Raw genomic sequence first — 19,523 nt, 5'->3', positions numbered from 1 at the left:
AGCGATCTGTGATCCAGATTACTATATGAGAACAGCAGCCTGGAAAGGATTAAGCAAAAGTGCTTTCAGACCTTCCAGTAATCTTGAAGGTCAATTGTGACCGTAAACTGCTCTCCTATGGGAATAATTACAGGGTGATTTTGATTTCCACTTTATCAGCACAGTGGTGGCCGGAAGATCTTCATCTGCATTTTGGGTGTTTAATCATGAACTTTACATTATGTATAAAGGATGTTTTACATATTTTTCTGTATGATATTCTCAGGTTTATATCTGCACAGGTTTAAGTAGGCGCTCATTTGCTATTGATTTGACATTGCAAGTCCTGTACCCTGTACTGTCTAATTGAGATAATTATTATTTTAGGCTTCCTAGAAACCACAGGCTTCTTGCTGTGTGACAAGGCAGGCAGGTCTCATTTGAAAAACAGCAGCTAAAGAGATGCTGCAAAATAATGCTTAACCCTGTTCATAAAACTTAGAGAAAAAGGACAGAGATCTGTATAATCAACATATTGACATGGAGGTACTTATGTTATAGTGTCTTACCATAGTTTTGGTGTCAGAATAGCCATGTTTTTGAGACAAATTCCACAAATTTACAGCCAGCTGATTTAGCTTGTTGTTCCTTAGATCCCCATGAGCAAGAATGCTGTTAAAGAATAGCAAAGCAAGGCTACTCTGACGCTTCAATGTCTATGAATGAAACAAAACATATAGAATAATAGTACATTACATTGCCTTCAAATTTATCAACAGTTTATAAATTAGAAATTATATTTAATCTCCACTAAAAAAATAAAAAAAAAAGTGCAGGGAAGGGTTTAAAGCTATCAGTTTTTACCTTTACAGTACATAGTAAGGTTGAATAAAGACACCAGTCCATCAAGTTCAACCTGAGTGTCTACAATTCTCCCTATCCCTGTACATTGCACACTCATATCAGTCCCTACCCTCAAGGAGCCCAAAATCCAAGGTCCCCATTCATATACTAGGGCCAATTTTGGACAGAAGCCAATTAACCTACCTGCATGTCTTTGGAGTGTGGGAGGAAACCAGAGTACCCGGAGGAAACCCACGCAGGCACAGGGAGAACATGCAAACTCCAGGCAGGTAGTGTTGTGCTTGGGTTTCAAACCAGCAACCCTTCTTACTGCTAGGTGAGAGTGCTAACCACTACACCACTGTTCTTCTCCCAAAGAAATTGTGCCAGCACAACAGAAACATAGGTGCAATCTTCAAGAGGGACACAGAAGGAATCAAAACCAGAGCCCTCTGATATTTATTTCTTTGCACAAAGGGAGTAATAATGCACCTTATATCAGTCACCTTAGTATTAATGAATAGCCATAGCTGTACGGCATCCGCTTTAAGGGCTATAGGGGGCACACATATGCCTGCAGCGCTGGAGCCGATCCACATGTCTGGCGGCAGTGATGTCCACCGGCCACCTGCGATCGCTCCACAGAGAGCCAGAACAGGGATCTCTGCATGTAAACAAACAGATGCCAGTTCTGTCAGGAGAGTAGAGAAAGATCTGCTGTCCCTTGTGATCAGGAACAGCGATCTCTCTCCTCCTCTAGTCAGTACACGGCCTCCACAGTTAGAAACACCTCCCTAGGGAACACTTAACCCCTTGATTGCCCCTAGTGTTAACCCCTTCCTTGCCAGTGACATTTATACAGTAATCAGTGGCTACTTTTAGCTCTGATCGCTGTATGTCACTGGTCCCAAAAAGGTGTCAAAAGTGTCTGATCTGTCCGCCGCAATCCTGCTAAAAATGCAGATCACAACCATTACTAGTAATAAATAAATAATAAAAATGCCATAAATCTCCTATTTTGTAGACGCTATAACTTTTGCACAAACCAATCAATATATGATCACTGTGATTTTTTTTACAAAAAATATGTAGAATACATATTGGCCTAAACTGATGAAAAAATGTGTTTTTTGTATATTTATTATAGCAAAAGTAAAAAATATAGTTTTTTTTCAAAGTTGTCGCTCTTTTTTTGTTTATAGCGCAAAAAATAAACACAGAGGTGATCAAATACTATCAAAAGAAAGCTCTATTTTTGGGAAAAAAAGGACATCAATTTTGTTTCGGTACAACATCACATGACTGTTCAATTGTCAGTTAACGGCAGTGCCTTATCGCAAAAAAAAATTCAAATGCTTTGCAAAGCCAGTGCCTTCTTTAATTTCATAATGAATGGTCTAGTACACATACATACTTCATTGCATGTTTTTAATCTTGCCAGCAAAAGTTGGCAAGTTTTGTAAGCTTGCAAAGCTTGGCAAATGTCTAAATTATAGTGAATGGTAGTTTGCCACAATTGTGTTCAGAACACTTGTGAGGCATCTGTTACGCGTTGACTGAATGCTTTGCACCCTCTGAAGCAGCCTGGACACCGGGCGAAAATGGTCAGGCTTCTCGTTTGTCCAGTTTCCTGCTCCCATGACCCCTAGAATCGAAGGCATCATCCGGTGAGGAGGATTTTCAAACAAATGATGCATGTTTGAGAAGTGTCATATGTTTTTTTCAAAGACATGCTTTTACAAACACCAGCCTGCATGGTAAGTGTTCAACAGCAGCCTGAATGTCCATACTAGAGCTTTGCCCTCTATCCAGCTGGATATGTATTGTGGATTGGAACTGTGCTGAGCAATTGTGTCCATGTGCAATAATACGCACAGCATAATATATGCCAACATACTGGATGCCATTCCATTGGAGGGCCCTGACACTGTGGAAAATATGTATTGCTATATCTCTCACACTCTTTGAATGGATGCTCCTGTGAGGGAGGGTGTAATGTTTCAATGTGAGATTTGATTATTTACACATGGAAACCTCCCTCTAGACCATGTAGTATACTGTATATATAAACATACAAAAGGACTATAAAATATATGTATCTGTGTGAAACGCAGGACTGTTTTCATTGGGCTCCTGTATGAAAAATACAGATGGCACAATATATGCTACTGTATATATATACCTAAAGGAGTTAGAATATTCCTACAATATAGCTTTGAATTAAATCAGAGTAAGATTAACATATGAGTTAAAGAGCAGGAGCAGGTTAGCTGTGTGATATTTTTAAATATGTCTTGTGGTACATGTTTATGTGATTCATTTTATCCTTTACGATAAAGACCAAGTTTTGTATGTGAATAAAAATATTTCTGTTTGCAGCTTTCTCTCCCCCCCCCCCCCCCACCCCCACTGGGACACTAGAATTGTTAACCTTGGAGTGTATCTAATAGATTGGTTTACGAATAGTGTTAATTGAGTAGGATGGTAGGGTTTGAGCCCATATCCACTTTGTCGTTGGAGTATTTGTGGTAAGCCCTTATTATGCCACACTTATGAACTCTTTACTGCTTGGAAAGTATTAGTGCATAGCAACTTATAACAAATGGTATCATCGGCATACTAAAGGCGTTAATCCTTGTGATTAGCTGCGGACAGGATGCCCATTCAAAGCAGTGGGTGGCTGACAGGACCCACAGCTATTTATGTCCATTTACATGTTATCAGTCATGCAACTATTAACTGCGAATGATCCCCTGGACACAGGTTTAATGATCAGTAGGTAATCACTGTGTGATTACATGTAAATTGCAGTAAATAGCTGTGTGCGCTGTCAGCCTCTGTCTGCCGCCAATCTCCTGTGGGCAATTGCAAACAGCCCAGCAAGATTTGCAAGTAGGAATAGGGCCTTAAAGCGGAGGGCCGGTTATAAAAAAAAAAAAAAAAAAAAAGTCAGCAGCTGCAAACACTGCAGCTGCTGACTTAATAAACACACTCACCTGTCCAGGGCGCCCGCGATGTCGGCCGCCCGAGGCCGACCCGTCCCTCGGCTCTCGGGTCCCGGCGCCGCCATCCCTTGTAAGGGAAACAGGCAGCGGAGCCTTATGGCTTCACTGCCCGTTTCCTACTGCGCATGCGCGAGTCCCGCAGCTACTGCGCATGCGCGAGTCCCGCAGCGCTTTCTGAATGGGACGCGCTGTGTTCTGGAACACACAGTTCCCAGAACACAGCGCGACTCATTACCCAGAAGACGCCGTGACGAAGACAGAAGATCTCCACGGAGGAGGAAGAGGAAGATTAGGAGAAAGTGCCTAGCAACAGGCATTTCTTTAAGACCTTCTGGCATTCTTTTACCTAGATAGTAAATCCAGAAAGCTTCCATATACAAAAGTGGCTCCTACACACCTCCTCTTAATCGGATAACCATTTTATCAATCTAAAAATGCAATGATAGATTAAAAAAATGCCTGGAGACATTGCCGGGACAACTCACTTTTGAATTATTAGAGTTCCTTATATGTTCTCCAATCTTTTTAAAGCATCATAGTGCATCCAACATTATTTCCTGCAAACAGCACAAGTGACTAATGAATAAAATTTTTACGTTTACAGTTATTGTAAACCGACAAACTTTACTCCTTAAAACAGAACCCTGATACTATTGAGTGTCTTCACATTAAGGTTCTAAAAAAACAAATCTATCTAGTTCAACCAATAGAAATTATGAATAAATATACAGAACCCTATAACCCAGTGTTGATGCAAGAGACAAAAAAGGGTCAAAATTCCTCCCTGTTCTTCCAAGGCAATCAGATATTCCCTGGATCAACAATGTTCGGTCATATACCTATACAGCTATTTTTTAATAAATACTTATCTGAGCTAATCAAAACTATCTCCTGAGGGAGACTTTTACAAATTTGTACAACTCTGGCTCCTTTCACATGGGGCAGATCTGCCCAGCTGGTGGATGACAGGTCCATCTCTACTCACTGCAGGGATGGACCTGTCAGAGCCCTACTGTCCTCTATGGCAGATCGGATAAAAATGGATTCACCTGTCTGTTTTCAGCTGATCCGCTGGACAGATGGTGAACCTATCGCCATACGTCTGTTTTGAGCGGATCTTATCGAATCGGATGGCAGGTGGGTGTCAGCTGACATCTGCTTGCCGATAGAAGCCAATGGGTGGCCTGCTCGAATCCGCCTGAAAAAAATGGACAGGCGGATCCGAGCGGGCTTATCGTGTGAAAGGGGCCTTACTGTGAACGAGAATTTCGGTGTGTGGAAGTCAAATCTCTTTTCCTTCTTACATAAAAAGATTGCCCTCTTGTCCTGTGTAATGACCCTGCACCAAGTTTATTATATGGACCATTTATGTAATTACATCATATTTCTTCTCAATTGCCTCTTCTCAAGGGAGAATACATTCTGTTTGGCTAATCTTTCCTCGTAGCTGAGCTCCTCCTGGACTCTTGTTTGCTTGTCCTGCTCTGCACTCTCCAGTTTCTGTATAACTTTTTTATTAACTGGTACCCAAAACATAACTGCATATTACAAATGAGGTCTTACTAATGTTTTATACATCTGCAAATTATGTGGAATCTTTTTAACCACTTAAGGACCAAGCTTCTTTTTGACACTTGTTTACAAGCTAAAATAATTTTTTTTTGCTAGAAAATTACTTAGAACTCCCAAGCATTATATTTATGTTTTTTTTTTCTAACACCCTAGAGAATAAAATGGTGGCTGTTGCAATATTTTCTGTCACACTGCATTTTCGCAGCGGTCTTACTAGTGCACTTTTTTGGAAAAAAATACACTTTTTTGAATTAAAAAAATAAGACAACAGTAAAGTTAGCCCAATTTTTTTTTAAATTGTGAAAGATAGTTACGCCAAGTAAATTGATACCCAACATATCACGCTTAAAAATTGCACCTGCTCGTGGAATGGCGACAAACATTTACCCTTAAAAATCTCCATAGGCGATGTTTCAAAATTTCTACAGGTTAACAGTTTTGAGTTACAGAGGAGGTCTAGGGCTAGAATTATTGCTCTCGCTCTAACGTGTGTGGCTTGAACACCGTTTTCATATGCAGGAGCTACTCACGTATGCGCATGAGCTCGTCGGGACGAGGCGCTTTAACCACTTGCCGACCGCCGCACGACGATATACGTCGGCAGAATGGCACGGGCAGGCATATTGGCGTATATATAAGTCCCTGCCTGCCCGTGGGTGGGGGGCCCGATCGGGCCCCCCCCCGGTGCCTGCGGCGGTCGGCATTCGTTCGGGAGAGATCAGGGATGAGGGGACGGCCATTCATTCATGGCCACCCCCTCGCGATCGCTCCCGACGAATGAAAATCCTCGGTGACATCACTTCCTCTCCTGTATTGTAAACACAGGCAGAGGAAATGATGTAATCTCTCCTCGTGTCGGTCTTTTTCGTTCCGGCACGGAGGAGAGAGGATCGGTGAGTTGCACCTAACACTACACTAACAGTAGAACACGCCAGGCACACTTTTCACCCCCCTAATCACCCCCCAATCACCCCCCCAATCACCCCTGCCCCCCCAGTCACAGTGACACCAAGTGCATTTTTTATTTTTAATTTTTTATTTTTTTTGCATTGGTGTCATTTGTGACTGTAATAACTGTTAGGGCAGTTAGGGTTAGCCCCCTTTAGCTCTAGGGTGCCCCCCTAACCCCCCCCAATAAAGGTTTAACCCCGTGATCACCCCCCGTCGCCAGTGTCACTAATAAGCGATTTTTTTCTGATCGCTGTATTAGTGTCACAGGTGACGCTAGTTAGGCAGGTAAGTATTTAGGTTCGCCGCAGCTTTTTATAGCGTCAGGGACCCCCATATACTACCGCATAGCCCCCTGATTGCCCCCCAGTTAACCCTTTCACCAGTGATCACCATATAACTGTTACAGGTGACGCTGGTTGGTTAGTTATTTTTTTTTTGTTTCAGGGCACCCGCCATTTATTACCTAATAAAGGTTTAACCCCCTGATCACCCGGCGGGTGATATAAGTTTGAGGGTCAGATAAGGCCTGCGTCGCCCCAGCGTCAGGTTAGTGCCAGTACCGCTAACACCCACGCGCAAAGCATACACCTCCCTTAGTAATATAGTATCTGATCAGATCTATATTAGCGTTGCCTTCATTTTAGGTTTCCCAAAACGCATTGTTAGCGGGATCAGCCCAGATACCCGCTAGCACCTGCGTTTAGCCCCTCCGCCAAGCCCAGCCCAGCCCACCCAAGTGCAGTATCGATCGATCACTGTCACTTACAAAACACAACACACATAACTGCAGCGTTCGCAGAGTCAGGCTTGATCCCTGCGATCGCTAACAGTTTTTTTTGTAGCGTTTTGAAACAGTCGCCGACAGGCTAGGTGCTTTTTTACCTGTGAGTCTCACTAGTGTACCCCTAAATTTAGAGCCCAAAATGGCAAAGCGAAGGTACACTAGTGAAGAGGCCTACACGTTTCTGAGCATGACAGATAGTGAAGAGGACGTCACTCATCTGTCAGATTCAGGCTCAGAATACGATCCTGTAGAGGACAGCGGCTCCATGACAGATAGCTCTGACGACGGAGATGAGGCCGCTGCTAAGAACAGGTGTGCCCAATCCCGTATGTATTCTGTTGTTGAGGTGCAGGAACCGCAGGTCACTCGTATGGAGCAGAGACGTACTAGAGCCGCTCAACCTTCTGGTGAACTGGCAAGCACCAGCGGCCTAGTACACCCTGGACGTACATCCAGCACTGCAGTAACACGTGGTGACGTGGCGAGTCCCATAAGTGCAGTTCAAGCTGGCGAGGTGGCAAGCACAAGTAGTGTCCCGCTGCCACCAAGAAGAAGACAAAGACAGGCCCGTCGTACCCATAGTGCCCTTCCTGCAGAATTCGCCAATCCTATTTGGGTGCCCACATCTTCTGCAGAACCCGTACTTCCCCCATTCACTGGCCAACCTGGCATTAACGTGGAAACAGTTGATTTTAAGACACTTGACTTTTACTCACTGTTTTTCACCGAAGATCTCTATAGATCTATTGTGGACCAAACCAATTTGTACGCTGCTCAACACATCGCCACTATTCCCCAGTCCGCCCTTGCCAAACAATGGAAACCAGTTACGGTTTCCGAATTTAAAATCTTTCTGGGCCTCTCCCTCAACATGGGCATAACCAAAAAGAGTGAATTGCGGTCATATTGGTCCACTGACCCAATTCACCATATGCGCGTGTTCTCTGCTTCCATGTCCAGGGCACGATACGAGATGATTTTGCGGTTCATGCACGTCAGCGACAATGAACTCTGTCGTCCTCGTGGAGACCCTGAATACGATCGGCTCTACAAAATTCGGCCCCTCATAAACCACTTCAACCAACGTTTTGCAGACATGTTTACTCCCCATCAAGTTGTCTGCGTTGATGAGTCCCTGACTAAGTTTTCTGGTCGCTTGTCATTCAAACAATACGTCCCCAACAAGCGTTCCAGATACGGGGTCAAGATGTATAAGCTCTGTGACAGGGCCACAGGCTATACACGTAGTTTCATGGTTTATGAGGGTAGAGATAGTCACGTAGAGCCGGAGAACTGCCCTGATTACATAGGAAGCGCTGGCAAGATAGTGTGGGACATGGTGTCACCCTTATTCGGAAAGGGGTACCACTTGTACGTGGACAATTATTACACAAGCGTGCCACTGTTTAGTCACTTGTTTGATCAGCAGATTGGAGCATGTGGCACCGTGCGACCTAATCGCCGGGGCTTTCCCCAGCGGCTTGTAGAGTCCCCTCTTAGGCTGGGGGAGAGAGCCTGCTTGCGCAGTAATAATTTGCTCGCTATGAAGTGGAGGGATAATAAGAATGTTTTCGTTCTTACCTCCCTTCATGCAGACACGACGGTCCAAATTCCTACGGCGACTGGTATTGTGGAGAAACCCCTCTGTGTCCACAAATATAACCTTAACATGGGAGGGGTGGACCTCAATGATCAGTTGTTGGCGCCGTATCTAGTTGCCCGTAAGGCCAGACGCTGGTACAAAAAAGTGTCTGTTTATTTATTCCAATTGGCTATACTGAATGCTTATGTACTACACAAAGCTTCAGGACGGACTGGATCCTTCCTCAAATTCCAGGAGGATATCGTCAGAGCCCTTCTGTATCCAGACGGTGCTCCACCTCACCTTCCCCTACCAGATGCAGTAAGCCGGCTGCATGAGAGGCATTATCTTTATGTCCTCCCGAGTACCCCTACCCAACGAGCCCCCCAAAGAAAATGTCGTGTCTGCAGAAAGCGCGGATTTAGGCGTGACACCCGTTATTGTTGTCCCCGCTGTCCTGACAATCCTGGTCTTTGCATTGGTGAATGTTTTGAACGCTACCATGAACTAGTTGAGTATTAGCGTAGGGTACAGCATTGCACAGGCTAGGCACACGTTCACAGGGTCTCCCAAGATGCCATCGCATTTTGAGAGACCCAAACCGCTGGAACCGTTACAACAGAAGTGTTAAAGTTACATAAAAAAGTGTTTAAAAAAAAAAAAAAGTAAAAAAAAAAAAAAAACAAAAAAAATATAAAATAAAAAAACCAAAAATAGTTGTCGTTTTATTGTTCTCTCTCTCTCTATTCTCTCTCTATTGTTCTGCTCCTTTGTACTGTATTCTATTCTGCAATGTTTTATTGTTAACCATTTTTTGTTTTCAGGTACGCCATTCAGCTGTAGCGTGGATTTATTTATCTTGACAGCAACAGCGTTTGCTCCCACGATACGTAAAGCCACGACTCCAGCGCTGTCGGAGGTGATTTCACCACCACAGTTAAAAAAAGAGCATATATGCCGAAGCATGGGGGCATAAGGGGTGGAGGAGCGATCTGCTCCTACCTTTTGCGGGAGGATGCCCCCATGCTTCGGCATATATATATTTTAGGCACAGATTGTGTTAAATGTGTTATTTTTTGCGATTTTTTTTGTATTTGCTTTGCAGGTATGGTAAGTCCTACTGTTATACTGTAATGTTACTTTGTTTTATTGTTAACCATCATTTGCTTAGCAGGTACGCCATTCTGCTGCAGAGCGGATTTATTTATCTTGACAGCAACAGCGTTTGCTCCCATGATACATAAAGCCGCGACTCCAGCACTGTCGGGGGTGATTTCACCACCACAGTTAAAAAAGAGCATATATGCCGAAGCATGGGGGCATAAGGGGTGGAGGAGCGATCTGCTCCTACCTTTTGCGGGAGGATGCCCCCATGCTTCGGCATATATAAATGGTGCATGTATGCCCACCATTAGAAAGTGGGTGGATGAAGGGTGGTATCTAATGGTGGGCATACCCACCGATCAATATTTTTTTTTCGTTCAGCCCACAGGCTGCATGAAAAAAAAATTACAATATATGCCCAACCAGTTCCAGCAACATACTGGTATGTTGCGGGACTTTGAGTGCTTATACCAGAATGATGCCTGCAGGTTTAGGTATCATCTTGGTATCATTCTTTTCAGCCAGCGGTCGGCTTTTATGTAAAAGTAATCCTAGCGGCTAATTAGCCTCTAGACTACTTTTACAAGCAGTGGGAGGGAATGTCCCCCCCCCCCGCACCATCTTCCATGGTTTTCTCAGGCTCTCCTGTCCCAACAGGGAACCTGAGAATGCAGCCGGTGGTTCCGCCAGCTGACCATAGAGCTGATCAGAGACCAGAATGGCTCCAATCATCTCTATGGCCTAAGACACCGGAAGCTACAAACATTTCATGACTTAGATTTTGCGGGATGTAAACAGCGCCATTGGGAAATTGGGAAAGCATTTTATCACACCGATCTTGGTGTGGTCAGATGCTTTGAGGACAGAGGAGAGATCTAGGGTCTGATAGACCCTAATTTTTAAAAAAAAGAGTACCTGTCACTATCTATTGCAATCATAGGGGATATTTACATTCCCTGAGATAACAATAAAAATCATAAAAAAATATATATAAATGAAAGGAACAGTTTAAAAATAAAATAAAAAAGCAAAATAAATAATAAAAAAAAAATGAATAAAAAAAAACACCCCTGTACCCCCCTGCTAAGGCGCAACGTGGAACGCAAGCGTTGGTCTGGTGGCATATGTAAACAGCAATTGCACCATGCATGTGAGGTATCACCACGAAGGTCAGATCGAGGGTACTAATTTTAGCAGTAGACCTCCTCCGTAAATCTAAAGTGGTCACCTGTAAAGGCATTTAAAGGCTTTTAAAAATGTACGTAGTTTGTCGCCGCTGCACGTTTCTGCGCAATTTTAAAGCATGTCATGTTTGGTATCCATGTACTCGGCCTAAGATCATATTTTTTATTTCATCAAACATTTGGGCAATATAGTGATTTTTAGTGCATTAAAATAAAAAAAAGTGTGTTTTTTCCCCCAAAAATGCGTTTGAAAAATCGCTGCGCAAATACCGTGTGAAAAAAAAAAATGAAACACCCACCATTTTAATCGGTAGGGCTTTTGCTTTAAAAAAACACTTCATGTTTGGGGGTTCAAAGTAATTTTCTTGCAAAAAAAAATATTTTTTCATGTAAACAAAAAGTGTCAGAAAGGGCTTTTTCTTCAAGTGGTTAGAAGAGTGGGTGATGTGTGACATAAGCTTCTAAATGTTGTGCATAAAATGCCAGGACAGTTCAAAACCCCCCCAAATGACCCCATTTTAGAAAGTAGACACCCCAAGCTATTTGCTGAGAGGCATGTCGAGTCCATGGAATATTTTATATTTTGACAAAAGTTGTGGAAAAAATACATTATTATTATTATTTTTTTTTTTTTTGCACAAAGTTGTCATTAAATGATATATTGCTCAAACATGCCATGGTTATATGTAAAATTACACCCCAAAATACATTCTGTTGCTTCTCCTGAGTACGGGGATACCACAAGTGTGAGACCTTTTGGGAGCCTAACCGCGTACGGTACCCCAAAATCCAAGCACCACCTTCAGGATTTCTAAGGGTGTAAATTTTAGATTTCATTCCTCACTGCCTATCACAGTTTCGGAGGCCATGGAATGCCCAGATAGCACAAAATCCCCCCAAGTGACCCCATTTTGGAAAGGAGACACCCCAAGCTATTTGCCGAGAGGTATGGTTAGTATTTTGCAGACCTTCATTTTTGTCACAAAGTTTTGAAAATTGAAAAAAAGAAAAAAAATATACATTATTTTTTTTTTTCTTCATTTTCAAAAACAAATGAGAGCTGCAAAATACTCACCATGCCTCTCGGCAAATAGCTTGGGGTGTCTACTTTCCAAAATGGGGTCATTTTGGGGGGTTTTGTGCTATTTTGGCATTTTATGGCCATCAAAACTGTGATAGGTAGTGAGGTGTAAAATCAAAAATTTACCCCCTTAGAAATCCTGAAGGCGGTTCTTGGTTTTCGGGGCCCCGTACGCGACTAGGCTCCCAAAAAGTCCCACACATGTGGTATCCCCGTACTCAGGAGAAGCAGCAGAATTTATTTTGGGGTGTCATTTCACATATGTCCCTGGCATGTGTGAGCAATATATCATTTAGTGACAACTTTGTGAAAAAAAAATAAAAAAAAATAAAAGTTTGTAATTTTCCCGCAACTTGTGGCAAAATATAAAATATTCCATGGACTCAACATGCCTCTCAGCAAATAGCTTGGGGTGTCTACTTTCTAAAATGGGGTCATTTGTGGGGGTTTTGTGCCATCTTGGCATTTTATGGCCTTCAAAACTGTAATAGGTAGTGAGGCGTGAAATCAAAGATTTACGCCCTTAGAAAGCCTGAAGGCGGTTCTTGGCTTTCGGGGCCCCGTACGCACCTAGGCTCCCAAAAAATCCCACACATGTGGTATCCCTGTACTCAGGAGAAGCAGCAGAATTTATTTTGGGGTGTCATTTTACATATGCCCATGGCATGCGTGAGCAATATATCATTTAGTGACAACTTTGTGAAAAAAAAAATAAAAAAAATAAAGTTTGTAATTTTCCCGCAACTTGCGGCAAAATATAAAATATTCCATGGACTCAACATGCCTCTCAGCAAATAGCTTGGGGTGTCTACTTTCTAAAATGGGGTCATTTGTGGGGGTTTTGTGCCATCTTGGCATTTTATGGCCTTCAAAACTGTAATAGGTAGTGAGGCGTGAAATTAAAAATGTATGCCCTTAGAAAGCCTGAAGGCGGTGCTTGGTTTTCGGGGCCCCGTATGCGGCTAGGCTCCCAAAAAGTCCCACATATGTGGTATCCCCGTACTCAGGAGAAGCAGCAGAATTTATTTTGGGGTGTAATTTCACATATGCCCATAGCATGTGTGAGCAATATATCATTTAGTGACAACTTTGTGAAAAATTTATAAAGTTTGTCATTTTCCCGCAACTTGTGGCAAAATATAAAATATTCCATGGACTCAACATGCCTCTCAGCAAATAGCTTGGGGTGTCTACTTTCTAAAATGGGGTCATTTGTGGGGGTTTTGTGCCATCTTGGCATTTTATGGCCTTCAAAACTGTGATAGGTAGTGAGGAGTAAAATGACATATGTATGCCCTTAGAAATCCTGAAGGCGGTGCTTGGCTTTCGGGGCCCCGTACGCGGCTAGGCTTCCAAAAAGTCGACCACATGTGGTATCCCCGTACTCAGGAGAAGCAGCAGAATGTATTTTGGGGTACAATTCCACATATAACCATGGCATGTGTGAGCAATATATCATTTAGTGACAACTTTGTGTAAAAAAAAAAAAAAATTTTTTTTTTTGTCATTATTCAATCGCTTGCGGCAAAAAAATAAAATATTCAATGGGCTCAACATGCCTCTTATCAATTTCCTTAGGGTGTCTACTTTCCAAAATGGGGTCATTTGGGGGGGTTTTGTACTGCCCTGCCATTTTAGCACCTCAAGAAATGAGATAGGCAGTCATAAAATAAAAGCTGCGTAAATTCCAGAAAATGTACCTTAGTTTGTAGATGTGACAACTTTTGCGCAAACCAATAAATATACAATTATTGACTTTTTTTTTACCAAAGACATGTGGCTGAATACATTTTGGCCTAAATGTATGACTAAAATTGAGTTTATTGGATTTTTCTAATAACAAAAAGTAGAAAATATCATTTTTTTTCAAAATTTGCGGTCTTTTTACGTTTATATCACAAAAAATAAAAATCGCAGAATCAGTCAAATACCTTTAAAAGAAAGCTCTATTTGTGGGAAGAAAAGGACGCAAATTTCGTTTGGGTACAACATTGCATGACCGCGCAATTACCAGTTAAAGCAGCGCAGTGCCAAAGTGTAAAAAGACCTCTGGTCATTTACCAGCAAAATGGTCCGGTCTGAAAGTGGTTAATAAATATATATTTTTCTTATTTATTTTTCCACTCTTTAAAAAAAAAAAAAATAAAAAAAAAAAAATCGGGGTCATGTTTATTCCTATTACAAGGAATGTAAACATCCCTTGTAATAGAAGAAAAGCACAAAAGGACCTCTTAAATATGAGAGCTGGGGTAAAAAAGACTTCAGATCTCATATTTACACAAAAATGCTATAAAAAAAAAGAAAAAATGTCATTTGAATTTTTTTTAATTTCTCCTTTAAGAGCTATGGGCGGAAGTGACATTTGATGTTGCTTCCGCCCTCCCATGCTATGGAGCCGAGCTGGGGCCATCTTCACCTCACTCAGCAGCCAGGCATCCATGGGAAAGGACGCAATCATCTCCGCTGATAAACGTGATCTTACGGCAAATCCGCCACGGAGACCACTTTTATCCTAAAGAGAAATGTATGGCGTTCCTGAAAATACCAGGGTTATGGCAGATAGCTGCTGCAATAACAATGGTATTTAGTGTCAAAGTATCAACGTACGTTTACGTGAAGTGGTTAATAATGCATGAAAATATTTTGCTTGCCTTGGAAAGCTGAGGAAAGAGGAATCAGATAAGTATCCAAAATATCAATGAAAGTCCATTCGTTTTTGGACATGCGTTTTTACCGCTAAGGAGAGGGCTTAGCAACCAATGAGTCATTAGCTGTCAGCTGACTTCCCGCTGAATGTAAAAAAAAATTCCAGCAAAAAAAAAAAAAAAAAGAGAAAAAAGTGGCGTGGGGTCCATACCAGGCCCTTGGGTCTAAGATGGATTCAGCGAAAATTATAAATAAAAAAAATGACGTGGGGGTCCCCCCACAATCCATACCATACCATACCCTTATCTGAGCATGCAGCCTGGCGGGTCAGAAAAGGGAGGGGACGAGCGAGCGCCCCCTCCTGAACCATTCCAGGCCGCATGCCTTCAACATGGGGGGATGGGTGCTTTGGGGCAGGGGGGCTCTGCTCTCTCCAACCCAAAGCACCTTGTCCCCATGTTGATGGGGACAAGGGCTTCTTCCCAACAACCCTTGCCCGTTGGTTGTCGGGGTATGCGGGCGGGGGGCTTACCAGAATCTGGAAGCCCCCCTTTAACAAGAGGGCCCCCAGATCCCGGCCTCCACCCCTGTGTTAATGAGTATGGTGTACCCCTACCCATTCACCTGGAAAAAAGTAGTTAGTGTTAAAAAATACAGTAGACAGTTTTTGACAAGTCTTATTAAAAATCTTCACTGCTTCTTCCTCCATCTTCTCCCGCATCTCCATCTTCTGGTCTTCTCCTTCTTCCGCTCTTCCATTTTCTGTGTCCGCTGTTCCTCTTCCTCTGTCACTGCTCCCGCTGACGACCCTCCTCCGAAGCTGTGTCCCGCTGATCTGTCGGTGCCGATGTCCTGCATTTCTTAAATAACGAGGGGGTTTGGCAATCGGATTATGTCACCTGTAGGCCACGCCCCCTTGTGATGTCACAGACCCATCATGCCCAGGGTGGTGACGCCACAAGGGGGCGTGGCCTCCGGGTGACGTAATCCGATTGTCACACTCATTATTTACAGAATGCAGGACATCGGCACCAACAGATCAGCGGGGAGCAGCATCGGAGGAGGGTCGTTGGCGGGAGCAGCAGCGGCAGAGGAAGAACAGCACCGGACAAAGAAGAGCGGAAGAACACCATTTATGAAGACCATTTAAGAATATCATTTTATGCACTTCCCCTTATTTGTGTGGGGGTTTTTTTATTGTTTTTTTTTTATGATTTTTTATTTTATTTTTTATGATTTTTTACCTAATACCTCATCCATTAACTGTACACTATTTCATTGCGTTTTTTTATATTCTCATTTATCACATTTCACATGTTTTTATTAGTCACCTAATCAATTTATATTCATATTACTTTCATATCCAACAGATTTTTGGTATATATTTAAGTATATAATTTATTATTATTAATAAACCAATTATGCGGATGCGCATCACGTGGCCTTAAGTAGACTATGTACAAGGGAAAAAATTATACATTTTTAATACATTTAAATATATTGCTGTTTGACCATGTGGGTGTGTATATATACGCCCATGTGGGTCAAACAATTATTAAATAATTCTAGGGCTGTTACTGATTAAAATTTTCGCATTCGATTAATCGATTTTGTAAAATTGATTAATCGGCTAATTTCGCTTAATTATAACGCACATACAGATCCAACTACTTTTAGCTGATCTCCTTGCATTGCAACTCTGCATTAGTCAGTGGTAAATGTGGTATACACTATATACAATCACCCAACAATAGTTTCCAATCCATGACTTAACTTCACAGTTCACACAAATACGTTTTACATTTAAACTGTAGCATTGACACAAGTAATTATTTCCCCCATAGTAGCGTGACAATCCCTCCACCTCCAGTCTAACTAATCACTCACCGCTTAAGTATAAGATCTAATTTTTGTGTTCAAACACAAACTACTCACAGAAAGATGATAAAAACAGAGCATACGAAGCCGACAATCATGTTAGTTCTGTAGGGCAGCAGCAGTGATGTCATGTGTAACTCCTCCCCCATACGTGTTACGCTCAATCAAAACTTCATCACTGGAATCCTCCCCCTTCCCTTCGTTAGCAGACGGAGGCACTTGGGGAAGGTGGGAGGAGTCCAGTGACATCATTGTCCGTGACATCACCGGATCTCCGATGGAACTCCCTGAAGACCCGGAAGCCGGTGGAGAAGTGAGTACCGATTAAAAGAATTTTGATCAATCAAAAAAATTGATTGATTGATCAAGGAATTAATCTTTAATTTCCACAGCCCTAAATAATTCAAATTAATTAAATATGACATTCTCATTTATAGTATGGTAATCAATAGGCGAGAAATGATCGGTCTGTGATACCCCTTGACCATACTGCAATCTAAATAAAACCCCTTTTTAATTTTGTGATATAGAAAACTGAGGGTGCCGCTGTGCTCCCCTCCCTCCTTCCAAGACCCCACATTCCCCTAGGCCCAGTAAGGGATGACTTCTTGCAAGTTGTGTGGAGGTGGGGGGCCTCTGCTTCTGTCAGGGAAGGGAGGTGAAGCTGGAGGTGCTTTTACAGGAACAGCAATTCATCTAACTATGGAATGTAGCTTTTGCGTCAAGAAGTGGTAAATATATACGTTCAACTTTCGTACAATAATATAAAATGACTATGTAAAATAAATGATGTATTACAAAGACCATCCCTTTAATTAGACGGGAAGAAGACTTAGGATACACCTATACAGTTGACCAATGGGAAAAAGTATCCATTAAATTGACTCAACGCTGGTATCTTACTCCTGAGAAAATATCTAAATTCAACGGCACATTTGACGACAAATGTTGGAGATTGTGCGGCAAAAAAGGTGATATGTTACATACATTTTGGACATGCCCTAAACTTGGGAAGTATTGGGAACAAATCTTTCAAGTTATGTCTGAAATTACCAAAACAGTCATTCCTCCAAATCCCTCACTGGCTCTATTATCCATTGATCTTGATCGATATCGTATCCAGTTTAGAAATGTGTTTACACATATTTTGCTGTCAGCCAGGATCAGTATAACGAGGAACTGGAAAAATCCTGATCCTCCTTCCATAAAAGTGATAGAATCGACTCAAACTCATTACATTTATGAATCAATTCTAGCTCTTCGGCCTAACAAAAAAGAACATACTCATAAAATATGGCAGCCATGGTTAAAATGGGCTAGTCCCCAAAACATTGCACGAGTTCTTTGTTCCTAGATAACTTGAATTAAAAAATTACTTAACCCGCTCTAATATTTTAATCTTTGTTTTGTATCTATTAAATGACAGGTTACTATTACTGTCCCGAACACAGTTTAGCACCCATAGGGTTGTTCGGGAATATATTTAGGTTCATCATCTTTGAATTACTTGAATTGGCAGTATATAAATATATGAAGATAATATTTATATTACTTTTATGTATTGTCTCCACAATGGATGTATTAATAACCTCCCGATCATTATAATTGAGATAATTAATATGGTTTTCTTTATATTTTTTAATATTTTTGGATACTATTATCTATGTATCTAAATACTGTAACTGATCTGTTATTTAGTCATAATTTCTGTCATTTGTCTTGATAAAAATGTAAATTTTAATAAAAACTATTGATTAAAATAAATGATGTACAGATGGTATAACTCACTCTTTCTTTTTCGCATAGAATAAACTCCCCTGAAGAAGACTGTTACTTATACGGGTCAAAGCACATAGTGATATTTATGTGAAACTCTACAAAAGTTTTTTGTTTTATATAAAAAAATTAGTTCATGTATGGTTTTCCCATGTTGACGAGATATGTTTTTTATGTTAAGGCCAGGTTTGCTTTTTATGACCCCCATACATTCATGCTTTATACCCACCCTTTTTTTGATACTTTGATAAAAATAAATTACTATTTTTAAAGAAACTATTGTTATTTGCCTCAAATACCATCTTGCTGCTAAAAAAAAACCTTGTGGGATTTTCTATTAATTAAACGAATTGCCGTGTGCAGCTTTGACAACTCACATACATGTGTTATCTATTCTATCTAATAAAAGCCATGTGCACACCTGTCCAATTAGTGTCCTGGTCGTTCACAAAACCTGGACCCTGGATTGATTTCATCCCTCCTAAGTCTCTATGGAGGCGACAACTCCAGGTCACAAACCAGGTTTTACCAATCTCTGAGGAAACCCAGTTTTCTCTGTGTGACACAAGAACTCTGGAGCCCCTCAGCCTGCATGGAAGAAAACTCTGGGTGATACAAAACCTTTTTAACACTATGGCAGTACAGAGCACTATCATAACACATTAAACTAGAACACGTTTTTTTTATTTTTTACATTTTTGTCTATTTGTTAAGCTTACAATAAAACATATGTGGAGGATCTAATAAAACTGCTAAAGCATATACTGTATAGGTCTCTCAAAAAAAAACAAAAAAAAAAAAATATATAAAAATTATTTTAGAAGACAAAAGAGTCACAGAGATATTACAAGCTTAAAAGGTGTCATGAAAGGCTAATCACACTTGAATATAGCGATTAAAACAAAAGTAACAAAAATAGGATTTTTATAACAGCTTACCTGTAAAATCCTTTTCTTTGAAGTACATCACAGAACACAGAGCCATAGTAGTTACTATGTGGGTTATAGGCGACCTTCAGGTGATGGATGCTGGCACACCCTATATAACCCCTCCCACTGGTGGGAGTACTTCAGTTTAGTAGCAAAGCAATACATGTGTATACCAAAAGGATTTACAGGTAAGCTATTATAAAAATCCT

At 41.4% G+C, this 19,523-nt stretch overlaps 1 protein-coding gene across 7 annotated transcripts in view; it reads right to left on the bottom strand.

Annotated features, from left to right (window-relative positions):
• The window catches only part of VPS35L (VPS35 endosomal protein sorting factor like), a 1,440,208-nt gene that overhangs the window by 36,569 nt on the left and 1,384,116 nt on the right, over window positions 1-19,523 (bottom strand). For 6 of the 7 annotated variants that reach the window (XM_077448861.1, XM_077448864.1, XM_077448862.1 and 3 more), the window contains one exon: window positions 549-695. The exons of the other annotated variant lie outside the window; for it this stretch is intronic. In XM_077448861.1, coding sequence (XP_077304987.1) covers window positions 549-695 — 147 coding nt within the window. The remainder of the gene's footprint in view (window positions 1-548; window positions 696-19,523) is intronic. 7 annotated transcript variants of the gene reach the window in all.

This window comes from Lithobates pipiens, unplaced genomic scaffold (genome assembly GCF_037356315.1).
Source record: "Lithobates pipiens isolate NorthernLeopardFrog02 unplaced genomic scaffold, aLitPip1_a1.2 Scaffold_22, whole genome shotgun sequence".
Taxonomy (NCBI): Eukaryota; Metazoa; Chordata; class Amphibia; order Anura; family Ranidae; genus Lithobates; species Lithobates pipiens.
The sequence above is the reverse complement of the archived record's forward strand: the minus strand, read 5'-3'. Positions and strand labels throughout refer to the sequence as shown.